This window comes from Durio zibethinus, unplaced genomic scaffold (assembly GCF_047325235.1).
Source record: "Durio zibethinus cultivar Kanyao isolate XHJ-2024 unplaced genomic scaffold, ASM4732523v1 HiC_scaffold_227, whole genome shotgun sequence".
In the NCBI taxonomy this organism is placed as follows: Eukaryota; Viridiplantae; Streptophyta; class Magnoliopsida; order Malvales; family Malvaceae; genus Durio; species Durio zibethinus.
Window position 1 is genome coordinate 1 of NW_028322850.1, and position 12,500 is coordinate 12,500.

General features: G+C 31.1%; 1 protein-coding gene across 1 annotated transcript; it reads right to left on the bottom strand.

Moving 5' to 3' along the window:
- Positions 1–2,128: 2,128 nt before the first annotated feature.
- Positions 2,129–6,452, bottom strand: LOC149509180 (NAD(P)H-quinone oxidoreductase subunit H, chloroplastic). Its single transcript, XM_089757765.1, has 2 exons — positions 4,626–6,452; positions 2,129–3,505 (listed from the first exon to the last, which is right to left on the bottom strand). Exon 1 carries the CDS (start codon positions 6,359–6,361, stop codon positions 5,180–5,182), a length of 1,182 nt encoding a protein of 393 aa, XP_089613891.1. The 5' UTR covers positions 6,362–6,452; the 3' UTR covers positions 2,129–3,505; positions 4,626–5,179.
- Positions 6,453–12,500: the final 6,048 nt, after the last annotated feature.

Sequence of the window (12,500 nt, forward strand, 5' to 3'; positions counted from 1 at the left end):
AGTAAAATGGGCCCTATAGAAAGTCCATCTATTCCCAATCTCCAGTAAAAATCAAAAAAATTTATCCATTTATAATCTTCCTCCAGCTGGATTAATGGATCGTCCAATCGGAAATGATAACAAAATGCATGTTGTTAGAAGGAGTTCAAATATGCATATACACATAGTATACCACTTAATTAGCTTATTTCCTCTATGAGGAAGAAAGAAAATTAAAGAACCTGCAGATATTGGTAAAACTACAATTATTGTTAACCAAGGAAAATAATTCGTGGTAAAGACAAGATGCACTTGGACCAGAAAAACCCGTGCTCAAAAAAGATTTTTTTTGAGCACGGGTTTTTTCAGTAAAAAAAAAATAAAATGGATTCAAAATGTATTCAAGTGGGGTTTTCGGGAACGTATCAATAAGCTAGACCCATACTTCGAGTTGTTTCATGCCATAAATAAACTCGAACGCTCAAGAAATCTGTTGGACAAGCGGATTCACATCTCTTACAACCAACACAGTCTTCTGTTCTTGGAGCGGAAGCAATTTGCTTAGCTTTACATCCATCCCAAGGTATCATTTCTAACACATCGGTGGGGCAGGCTCGGACACATTGAGTACACCCTATACATGTATCATAAATTTTTACTGAATGTGACATGGGATCTATAATTTTTTGAACATCATAAAATTTCAATCTAGTAAACTTGTAAATGAATCATTATAGTTAAACACCAGATGAATCAACGATTTACCAGAAATTTTCTAATCAATTTCCTTCGGGATCAACTCATAAGAAAGGACCAAGATACTTTGATTTCTTACGTTTTCGAAAACATGATGTAGATTCCAACATATTGGACATGCTAATTCAAATTGGTGAATCTTATAATTTAATATTATTAATATTACTTATTCAACAAAGTTGATTGATTGATACGCGTTGATTTTCTGTTACGATAAATTGAGGAAACAATAGCTGATCCAATAGCTGCTTCAGCGGCTGCAATAGCTATAACAAAAATTGATAAAATATTTCCTTTTAATTGCCGACTATCAAAAAAATCAGAAAATGTTACAAAATTTATATTAACCGCATTCAGTATAAGTTCAAGACACATAAGGGCCCGAACCATATTTCGACTCGTGATCAATCCATAAATACCGATAGAAAATAAATAGGCACTCAAAACAAGTATATGTTCGAGCATCATTGACCAACTCCTTATCAATTTCGATTCATTTTAATATGAACAATAATTCAACGGATTTGATTGACTAGAATAGAATATAACAAAAAGAATATATTGGAAATATCTCGAATAAACGAATTTCTATTTTATATTTTATACACGAACAAGAATTCAAGGAAAATAGATGCGATAAGACAGAAAAAAGTTTAATTTGGATTGCTTGCTATTCCTAGTTAGAAAGATTTATTACTGACGAGCCACAGCAATTGCACCTATCAAAGCAACTAAAAGAATTAGTGAAATGAATTCAAATGGAAGAAAAAAATCTGTTGCTAAATGAATTCCAATTTGTTGACTATTACTTATCAAATCTTGTTCTATAATTTGGTTTGATCTTGTAGTCCAAATAATCCCGTACCATGATGTATCTAATATAGTAGTAATTAGCGAAACAAGAATACTTGTACAAATCAACGAAGTAAGGCCATTCCCAATGGTCCACAGATTAAAATTTTTATAATATTCTGAACCATTCATGAACATCACAGCAAATAGGATTAAAACATTTATGGCTCCCACATAAATAAGAAGCTGGGCAGCAGCTACAAAATGAGAATTTGAGAGAATATAGAATAAGGATATACAAACAAGAACCAATCCCAATGAAAAGGCAGAAAAAATTGGATTGGTAAGTAATACCACTCCCAGGCCCCCTAATATAAGACCCGATCCCAGAAAAACTAAAAGAAAATCGTGTATTGGTCCAGGCAAATCCATTATATGTAAAATAAGAGATAAATAAATCGAAATGCTTTTCATGATCTTATTGACCCGACCAGGAATTTTTTTTTTATGATACGTTCCTAATTGAATAAAATCCTAATCTATTAGGTGTGAATTGATCTAAGTACAATTATTGTTTCGTTTTTAATTCTTTTTTTTTGTTCGGTTCGAAAGGGTATTTTGTTTTTTGAAACTATATATTTCGAAATAATTACGAATATATTAATAGATTTTCAAGAAAAATGAATTCGAAATTCTTATCAACCAGTTAATTTGTAATTGAATTTTTATTTATTGACCAAACAAAGAGTAAAGGCCTCATTCTTTTAAGTCAAACCAAATATTCTTTTAACTTAAACCAAAACGGAACCTTAAAAGAATTGGAAATTTCTCTTTAATAGAATAGGAGGTTTACTTACTCAGTTTTTCTTTGAGGCGAATTCAAAATTGTTCGAATTGTATAATCGTCAATTACTGACATTGGTAAACGGCCCAAAGCAATTTGATTATAATTCAATTCGTGACGGTCGTAAGTAGAAAGTTCATATTCTTCAGTCATTGATAAACAATTTGTTGGACAATACTCAACGCAGTTACCACAAAATATACAAATTCCGAAATCAATACTGTAATTAAGCAATCGTTTTTTTCTAATATCCGTTTCAAATTTCCAATCAACAACAGGCAGATCTATAGGGCATACACGAACACATACTTCACAAGCAATGCATTTATCAAATTCAAAATGGATTCGCCCACGGAAACGCTCTGATGCGATTAATTTTTCATAAGGGTATTGAATAGTTACAGGTAAACGATTTGCGTGGGATAAGGTAATCATGAAACCTTGACCAATGTACCTTGCTGCTCGGACTGTTTGGTGGCCATAATTCATGAACCCAGTTACCATAGGGAACATATCGTGAATATCTATGAATAATTTTATGTTTGTTTCTTTCTCTTGTTTGAACCAAGTCATGAATCTCGTATTCTTTTTTTCTTTACAGTGAAAGAAGTTGGAAAGAAGTTGTTAATAATAGATTACCGAGAGAAATGGGTAAAAGAAATTTCCATCCAAGATTTAATAATTGGTCCATTCTTAACCTAGGTAAAGTCCATCTTGTTGCGATAGAAATAAACAAAAACAAATAAGTTTTAGCTAATGTAATAAAGATACCAATTGTCGTTCCAAAGATTCCATTCATTTTATTTATTTCAAATAGCTCAGGGACGAATACGTACGGAATGGAAATATTCCAACCCCCCAAGTAAAGAACTGTTACAAATAAGGAAGAAAGTAATAGATTTAGATAGGAAGCAACATAAAATAAACCAAATTTGATACCCGAATATTCGGTTTGATACCCTGCTACTAATTCTTCCTCGGCTTCTGGTAAATCAAAAGGTAATCTCTCACATTCTGCTAGAGAAGAAATTAGAAAAACGATAAACCCTATTGGCTGACGCCACAAATTCCATCCCCAAACCCCATATTTTGATTGCGCCTCAACTATATCAACTGTACTTGAGCTGTTAGATAATTATAGTCGATGATAACATCACTGTTCCCATCGCTAGTCCAAAACCGTACATGAGGTTTTCAACTCATACGGCTCCTCGTGGGTCACAAATAAATTTAAGGACCGAATCAGTATTATTTCTCTTCGTATGGTTGTAGAATAGATAGAGAAAAAATGGATTGGAAGGTCCAAAATTATACCAATGGAATTCTGTCTGCTATATTATGAAGAATAAAAAAAGTGCTTCTGAATTGATCTCGCCCGTTACTAATTTCAATTTTTATTTGTTGAGTAATAACTTAAGCCTTCAATAAAATACTTCTTGTAGAAATATCAATAGATATTTCAACCCATTGTTTTCGATTACGAAAAAAATTAAATATTACATTAGCTCATAAATCATGACACAGATTATATCTCTCTATATATATGAAAGAAAGAATAAAAAAAAAAAAAATATTTATTTTTTATTCTTTCTTTTTCGTTCCTATTCTTCTTTCTGATCTGAGAAAATTACGAATGGGGGCTTAAACTAAAAAATAGTAAAGGATTATTTCGTTCCTGATAGTCATTACTTTAATCGGTGGATAGGAGCATACTCTGGACCGGAATCGTGGGTAGTACTGCCTACTCATTTCTACTAATTTAAAGCCCCAATTAGTATTCTTTTTATGTTATCCAGAAATATCCTTTTTATATAATTTACATAATCTCCATTACTAATCCTTTGTGTATTTTGGTGTTCCTAACCATCCACTCATTTTTTTGTTCAATCCCCCGTTTGGTTTGGCAATACATGTATGGGAATCTATACAAAGGATAGCCAAAACTCTATACGGTTGATCTTTTGAGCCCGCTTCAAGCTAGATTGACTAATCAACCCGTCTTGGGGTAAAGACTTCTTCCACTTATGTTTTCTTCCACTTAACTCTTGTACATAGGAAATGAGATTAAATTTTTTTTTGTTTAATTTACTGCGAATTTATAAGCTGCTTTCTTTCACTCATATATAACTATCTAATTTAGTTTATCAACCTGAAGGATAATAAAATAACGAAGATATCTATTCAATCCATTCAGCTTATTTTATAGAACGAAAGGAATAGGGAAAAGAAAAGTTTATATTTCAACGAATCGCACGTAGAGATATTGATAAAACACATAGAGTTAATGGTATTTCATAACTAATCGATTGAGCAGCAGCTCGCAGACCACCTAAAAAGGAATATTTATTATTTGATCCGTATCCTGACATAAGAAGTCCAACAGGAGCAATACTTGAAATGGCAATCCATAAAAAAATACCGATATTGAGATCGGCTAAAATAAGGCGAGAGCTAAAAGGAATTACTGAAAAACTTAGTAAAATGGATATGACTGCTATAGACGGTCCAATACGGAATAAACGAGTATTTCCTCTAGATGGAAGAATATTCTCTTTGAAAAGCAGTTTTGTTCCATCTGCTAGAGCTTGAAGAATTCCCAAAGGGCCGGCGTATTCAGGCCCAATACGTTGTTGTATTCCTGCAGATATTTCTCTTTCTAACCATACAATTACTAGTACACCTATTGTGATTCCCAATACAAGAGTCAAAATAGGGACAAACATCCATATGATCCCATAGACCTCTTTTAAGGATTCCAATCTGTAAAAGGAATTGATATCTTCTACTTCTGTTGTATAAATTATCATTTCAACGATCAACTTCTCCCATAATGATATCTATGCTACCTAGTATCGTCATAATATCAGCCAATTTCATTCTTTTAACTAACTGAGGAAGAATTTGCAAATTGATAAAACCCGGCGGGCGAATTTTCCATCTCCAAGGAAAACCACTTTGATCTCCTATCAGAAAAATTCCTAATTCTCCCTTTGGGGCTTCCATTCTCGCATAAAGTTCTTGTCTCGGTAATTCAAATGTAGGAGAAGGTTTTTTACTAATGAATCGATATTCAAAATCATTCCATTCTGGATCCCTTTCTCGATCAAAACATCGGATTTCTAAATTCTCATAGGGACCCCCCGGAATTCCTTCCAGGGCCTGTTGAATTATTTTTATGGATTCCGTCATTTCACTGATTCGGACTAAATAACGAGCTAATGAATCTCCTTCTTTTTGCCACTGGATTTCCCAATCAAATTCGTCGTAACACTCATAATGATCAACTTTACGAAGATCCCATTTGATTCCAGAGGCTCGTAGCATTGGGCCGGATAGACCCCAATTTATTGCTTCTTCTCCACCAATAACCCCTACCCCTTCAACTCGTTCTAAAAAAATAGGATTTCGCGTAATAAGTTTTTGATATTCAACAATTCCTGTTAAAAAATAATCACAGAAATCCAAACATTTATCTATCCAGCCATAGGGTAGATCGGCCGCTACTCCTCCGATACGAAAATAATTATGCATCATTCTCATACCGGTGGCAGCTTCGAATAGATCATATACTAATTCTCTTTCTCTGAAAATATAGAAAAAGGGGGTCTGTGCACCAATATCGGCCATAAAAGGTCCAAGCCATAATAGATGAGAAGCTATACGACTCAACTCCAACATAATTACTCTGATATAGCTGGCTCTTTTAGGGACTTGAATATTGCCCAATTGTTCTGGTCCATTTACGGTTATTGCTTCCGTGAACATAGTGGCTAAATAATCCCAACGTGTTACATAAGGCAAATATTGTATAATTGTTCGGTTTTCCGCAATTTTTTCCATTCCTCTGTGTAAATAACCTAATATTGGTTCACAGTCAACAACATCTTCACCATCTAGAGTAACGATGAGACGAAGAACACCGTGCATTGATGGGTGGTGAGGTCCCATATTGACTATCATAAGGTCTTTTTCTGTAGCTGATAGATTCATAAGTTTTTCCTCGATTCATTCTTACATGAATTGTTGAAAACGAAAAGAAGTACATCAAAATGAAAAATATAATAAATCGACTAATTCAATCAAATTAACGATTTTTTGATTCCCGAATATCCAACTCACTAATTAATTCTTTATAACGTATGTTATTTTTCTTTGATAAATAAGACAGAAGCCGTTGACGTTTTCCTAGAATTTTACGTAGACCTCTCTGAGATAAATAGTCTTTTTTGTGCAATTCCAAATGTGAAGTAAGTCTTCGTATCTTATTGGTGAAACTGACTATTTGAAATTCAACGGACCCCTTGTTTTCTTCTTTTTTTTCTTGAAAAATAACTGAGATGAATGAATTTTTTACCATAAAACAAAAATTTCTCTCCCCCTTTTTTTGAATGTGAATTTTACTGATCAGTAATAATAATAATACCATTCATTTTAATATGCACAATGATTTTAAGTTCGTTATGAACTTTATAATTTTTTCAAATAAAATTAATCAATCCGGTTTTCAATCATAATATATGGAAAAATGTACCATTGACGAATTTTCAAACGCGGATACATATGTATCCTTACCATACTGAAACGACTGCCATTATTACTATTAAACCAATAGCGATTCATACAAGCTAAATCTTCTAATCGATAATTGGGCCAAAGAAAGAACTTTAATTTAATTAGTTTCTTTTTATCACTATCAAGATGTTTGTTTTTATTCAAAACTTGACCACAGTTTTTTACATTATTTAAAAATACTGGATTTCTATGCATACCATTTTTATCCCTTGAATTGAAAGAAATTCGAATTCGCAATTCTCTCCGGTGGTTAGGGGATAAAATATTTTCAGGAATAAACAAATCATAATGATTTTTGTCTTTATTTTCAGTCATTTTTTGATGTCTTGCAATGGATTCATCAAAATTATTTTTTTCAATATAGTTTTTTTTTTTGCGTCTTTTTTTTTTTTTGCGTCTTTGATTAATTTCATGTTTATTTTTATGAACCAATGAAATACTTATAGTTTGATATAGAATAAATTGTCCATCAATTTCTACATACCGGCGAATTGGTTCGATAATCAATACTCCTTTTTTGAGTAGGTATTGATAAGTTAAAAGTAACTTATCCGCCGAATCCATCAAAATATCCAGATTCGTTCCTCCTCTTCTAACAGAGTATAGAAAAGTTTCATTCATATTTATCAGGCCAAGAATGAAAGAATATGCTTTGATATTTTTGATTATTTTTTCATCGAAAGAATCAGCATCCCATCCGAATTGAAAATACAAATACTTTTGTAGGAATAAACGAGCTTCTCTCTTGCTCTCGTCTTCCTTTCTATGTTTTTTTGATTTACCAGAATCTTCTTCAACATCTTTTTCTTGATTGTCTGATTTACCTTTTTCTTGATCTGATTTACCTTTTTCTTGATTGGATGATTTACCTTTTTCTTGATTGGATGATTTACCTTTTTCTTGATTGTATGATTTACCTTTTTCTTGATTGGATGATTTACCATAATCTTCTTCAACATCTTTTTCTTGATTGTATGATTTACCTTTTTCTTGATTGGATGATTTACCATAATCTTCTTCAACATCTTTTTCTTGATTGTATGATTTACCTTTTTCTTCATTGTATGATTTACCATAATCTTCTTCAACATCTTTTTCTTGATTGTATGATTTACCTTTTTCTTCATTGTATGATTTACCATAATCTTCTTCAACATCTTTTTCTTGATTGTATGATTTACCTTTTTCTTGATTGGATGATTTACCTTTTTCTTGATTGGATGATTTACCATAATCTTCTTCAACATCTTTTTCTTGATTGTATGATTTACCTTTTTCTTGATTGGATGATTTACCTTTTTCTTGATTGGATGATTTACCATAATCTTCTTCAACATCTTTTTCTTGATTTGAGAGAACGGATCTAAATTTTCTTTTTTTTTTTGCATCTGATACAAGATCCTCTTTTTTTCCATTAAAATTAAAATTGAAAAGAAGTAGTTTTATTGGTATGATCCATGGTTCAACCTTATATGCATTATATAGTAGCACAAATTCTGGGAAGAACCAAAGTTCCAGATTCGATATTTGATAATTATTAAAATTATTAATCACAGTCTTAATATTTTTCTTACTCTTGGTACTGGTTTTCTTACTCTTGGTACTGGTCTTCTTACTCTTGGTACTGGTATCGACCCAGGACTCAATATCGGTCTTATTTCTAAGACAAAAATTAAGAATTCTCCAATTAAAAAATTTTCTATGCGAAAATTTCCCCGTTTTCCCCGTTTTCCCCGTTAGATAATTATGGATAGGAATATCCCCCAATATATCAAAAAATTTTCGTTTATCCATGTTGTAATTATAAGGAATCTCTTCCCTCTTATTTACTTGTAATGGTGATCCATAAGTATATGAGTCCCTCATATCTTGATATATAATAAATATATATGATAATAAATTATATCTATAGTGTTTTTTAAAATTATCTTTTTTATATTTTTGTTCTTGATTCCGTTTTTGTTCTTGATTCAGTTTATATTCTTGATTCAGTAATGAATTCGCTTGAAAATCATTTTTTTTTTCGTAATGTATTAATCTTTCTTTTTCATCTGAATCCCATTTTGTTAAATCTTTATTTTGAGCCATATAGTGTTGATTGACTCTATTTCGCCATTGTTCTGGTACTAATCTAAGCCATATACTCTGAACTAAATCGTATTGATAATCGTATTGATAATGACTCCTTAACCAGTTTTTCCATTCCTTTATTCCAGAGATTTTTTGTCTTAACCCATAATGATGTTTTAATTGGGAATGAGATATTCCTTGTTCTTCAAAATAATCTTTTATTTCATTTTTAAGAAAAAGAGATGTTCCGTGATATTGAAGGATAGGTTTGAATTTAATAACTTGGGTTTGTGATAATTTGTAAAATACATATGCTTGTGAGAGGGAGGATAAGTCACAAAAAGCTTTTGCATTTTGATTTCTAATATTCGAAAGTGAGTTTTTTATATTTTTTATAGTTGAAATAAAATGAATTGTATTTTTATTTGGTTTATTAATTCTTTCTTGATTTGCTTCATTATTGTAAATGAATTTATCAATCATTTTTTTTGTTGATTCAAGAAAAAGTTGTGGATTGGGTCTTGGAATATTAATGATATATTTAATGATATATAGAAAAATATCTATGTATATCTTTTGAATAAAAAGTTTTATAAATAAATAGAATTTACGGATTAATCGAATATTTCTTCTTTTTAATATTTTCCAAAATTTTTTTGATGATTCTAATTTCTTGTCTTTTATAATTTTTTCTATTTGATTTTTGATTGTGTTTGTTCTCTCAGTCAGATCTTTTATCTTTTTTTCTGTTAATGAATAATTTGTCCGCTCCATAGATTGAATTTGAAGGGATGATTCGTCAATCATCTTATTACTGATTATCGAATCTTTTTTAGTTTCGCCCAAATCTTTTTTAGTTTCGCCCAATTCTTCTCTCAACTCCAAAACTGGATTTCTTTTTGAAAGTTTTTTTATTATTCCCTTTACAAATGGAATTTTTGTTTCTCCTGAGACTTTTCGAAACAATTTTTTTCCTTTTTTAAAAATTTTCCATTTTTCACTTTTTTTTTCTAGTTCGTTAAAAATAGGCTGAAAAAACGAAGGCCGTCTTCGAGGAGGACCGCAAGGTAAGTCACTTTCCAGTCCACAAGCTGTTAAAAAGCAAAAATCATTCTTTTTAACTTTCTTTTTTTTCATTGGATCTTTATGCTTTTTTTTCATTGGATCTTTATGCTTTTTTTTCATTGGATCTTTATGAGAGGGTTTCAGTTTAGATCCGCGCCAAGGTTTCAGGCGAAAAGGATATAGGATCTTGATCTGGATACCTTCTGATAACCAATTTTTTGGAAAGTCTTTTGTGGAGAATTGAAGACCATTATAAGTGCATTTAACATGTATTTCTCGCTTCCAACCCTTGAAATCCGTGGACCACTCAGGAATTTGAAATAATAATATACGGACAATGTTTTTAGCTATTATCAATGAAGGTAATAGAATATATTTTCTAAAAATCGATTGGGCTATTAACATGATGCCCCTTGGTCCTTGACCAAAAAAGACGATATCCCAAAATTCTGCTGCGTCCAGCAGGAAGTCATCTGCCTCTGACTCTTGTCTTCTTTTTTCTTTCTCTTTTTTGTCTCCTTTTTGTATCTCTTCTATGCTTTCTCTTCTTTTTTCTTCCTCTTTGTCTCTTTCTTGTATCTTTTCTATGCTTTCTCTTATCTCTTCGTCTTCTTCTCTTATGTCCTCCTCATTTTCTGTATAATCAGAAATTTGTGATTCTTTGTTTTTCCATATCCAATTTCGAGATATTAGTTTTATCAGCCAAGAAATATCAGAATACAAAGATCTGAACACTCTGAAGAAGAGGCTGTCTACTCTGTCAAAAAAAAGTGGGGAATGCACATTTGATTGAAACAGTTCCCCATTAATTATTTTACGTCTTTGGGCACGCACGGCACCTTTTATTATGTCTCGACGAAAATTCGGTTCTGGCGAATATTCCATCAAAGATAGGTCGTTTTCTATATCGTTTGGTAGAAAAAAATCATCCTTTAACTCCTCCTTAGAAAAAACTATTGCGTACCGGAAGATTCTTGAACGAATTGCATAATCTGTTATCATGTGTTCCTCGCCTCCTCTATGGTGTTGTTCGAAAATGTCGAGTAGTTTGTATGACCATCGAGGAACTTCTTTACTTATTTCTTTTATTCCATTACTTATTTCTTTTATTCCATTAGATTTTTTTATAATTGTTTGATTGTCGGGATTAGTTATAACTATATTGCATAAAAATTTCAAAATTTTGACTCGATCCTCGGAATCGATATTTCCCTGTTCATCTTCTGTTTCTGTCAATAAAGAAAGTTCTTTTTCTGTTGATAATGATTTGAGTGTATCTATTGTCTGTTCATCTTCTGTTTCTGTCAATAAAGAAAGTTCTTTTTCTGTTGATAATGATTTGAGTGTATCTATTGTCTGTTCATCTTCTGTTTCTGTCAATAAAGAAAGTTCTTTTTCTGTTGATAATGATTTGAGTGTATCTATTGTCTGTTCATCTTCTGTTTCTGTCAATAAAGAAAGTTCTTTTTCTGTTGATAATGATTTGAGTGTATCTATTGTCTGTTCATCTTCTGTTTCTGTCAATAAAGAAAGTTCTTTTTCTGTTGATAATGATTTGAGTGTATCTATTGTCTGTTCATCTTCTGTTTCTGTCAATAAAGAAAGTTCTTTTTCTGTTGATAATGATTTGAGTGTATCTATTGTCTGTTCAAATTCGTAATAATCAGTAGCAAGAAGTATAACATGAATCTTATTTATCCAAAACGGATCCGTGTTTGTTTTTTCACTTAAAGGTGAAAACAATTTTTTGATTCTTCCGCGGTAGGGTCCCTGCAAGAAAGGATCATATATTTTAGGCAAGTATTTTATTTTAGTTTCATTATTAGTTTCATTATTAGTTTCATTATTAGTTTCATTATTTCTTTTAGTTTCATTATTTCTTTTAGTTTCATTATTTCTTTTAGTTTCATTATTAGTTTCATATTATTAGTTTCATTATTAGTTTCATTATTTCTTTTAATTTCATTATTTCTTTTAGTTTCATTATTAGTTTCATTATTAGTTTCATTATTAGTTTCATTATTAGTTTCATTATTAGTTTCAGTAGTAGTTTCTTCATTATTAGTTTCATTATTAGTTTCATTATTAGTTTCATTATTAGTTTCTTCATTAGTTTCATAATTAGAAAATCGAGTCCTTTTTTCAAGTATGCCCAGATCAAAAGATTCCTTATATAAATATTCCTTATCTAAATATTCGACTCTCTTTATAAACTCCTTACTTAAATTTATTCTTTTTAGTTCATTGATAAAACTCCAATCAGTATACGATTCGTCAGAAAACAATTCTTCTGGTGTGAAAAAATCTATTTGTTTTTGTACCATTTCTCCAAAAGCTGCTAAACTAGGTGGATATGTAAAAGAGATTTTTTCTTTTCCATCACTTCGACATGTATAAAAAAAATATTGTGACATTTCATTTT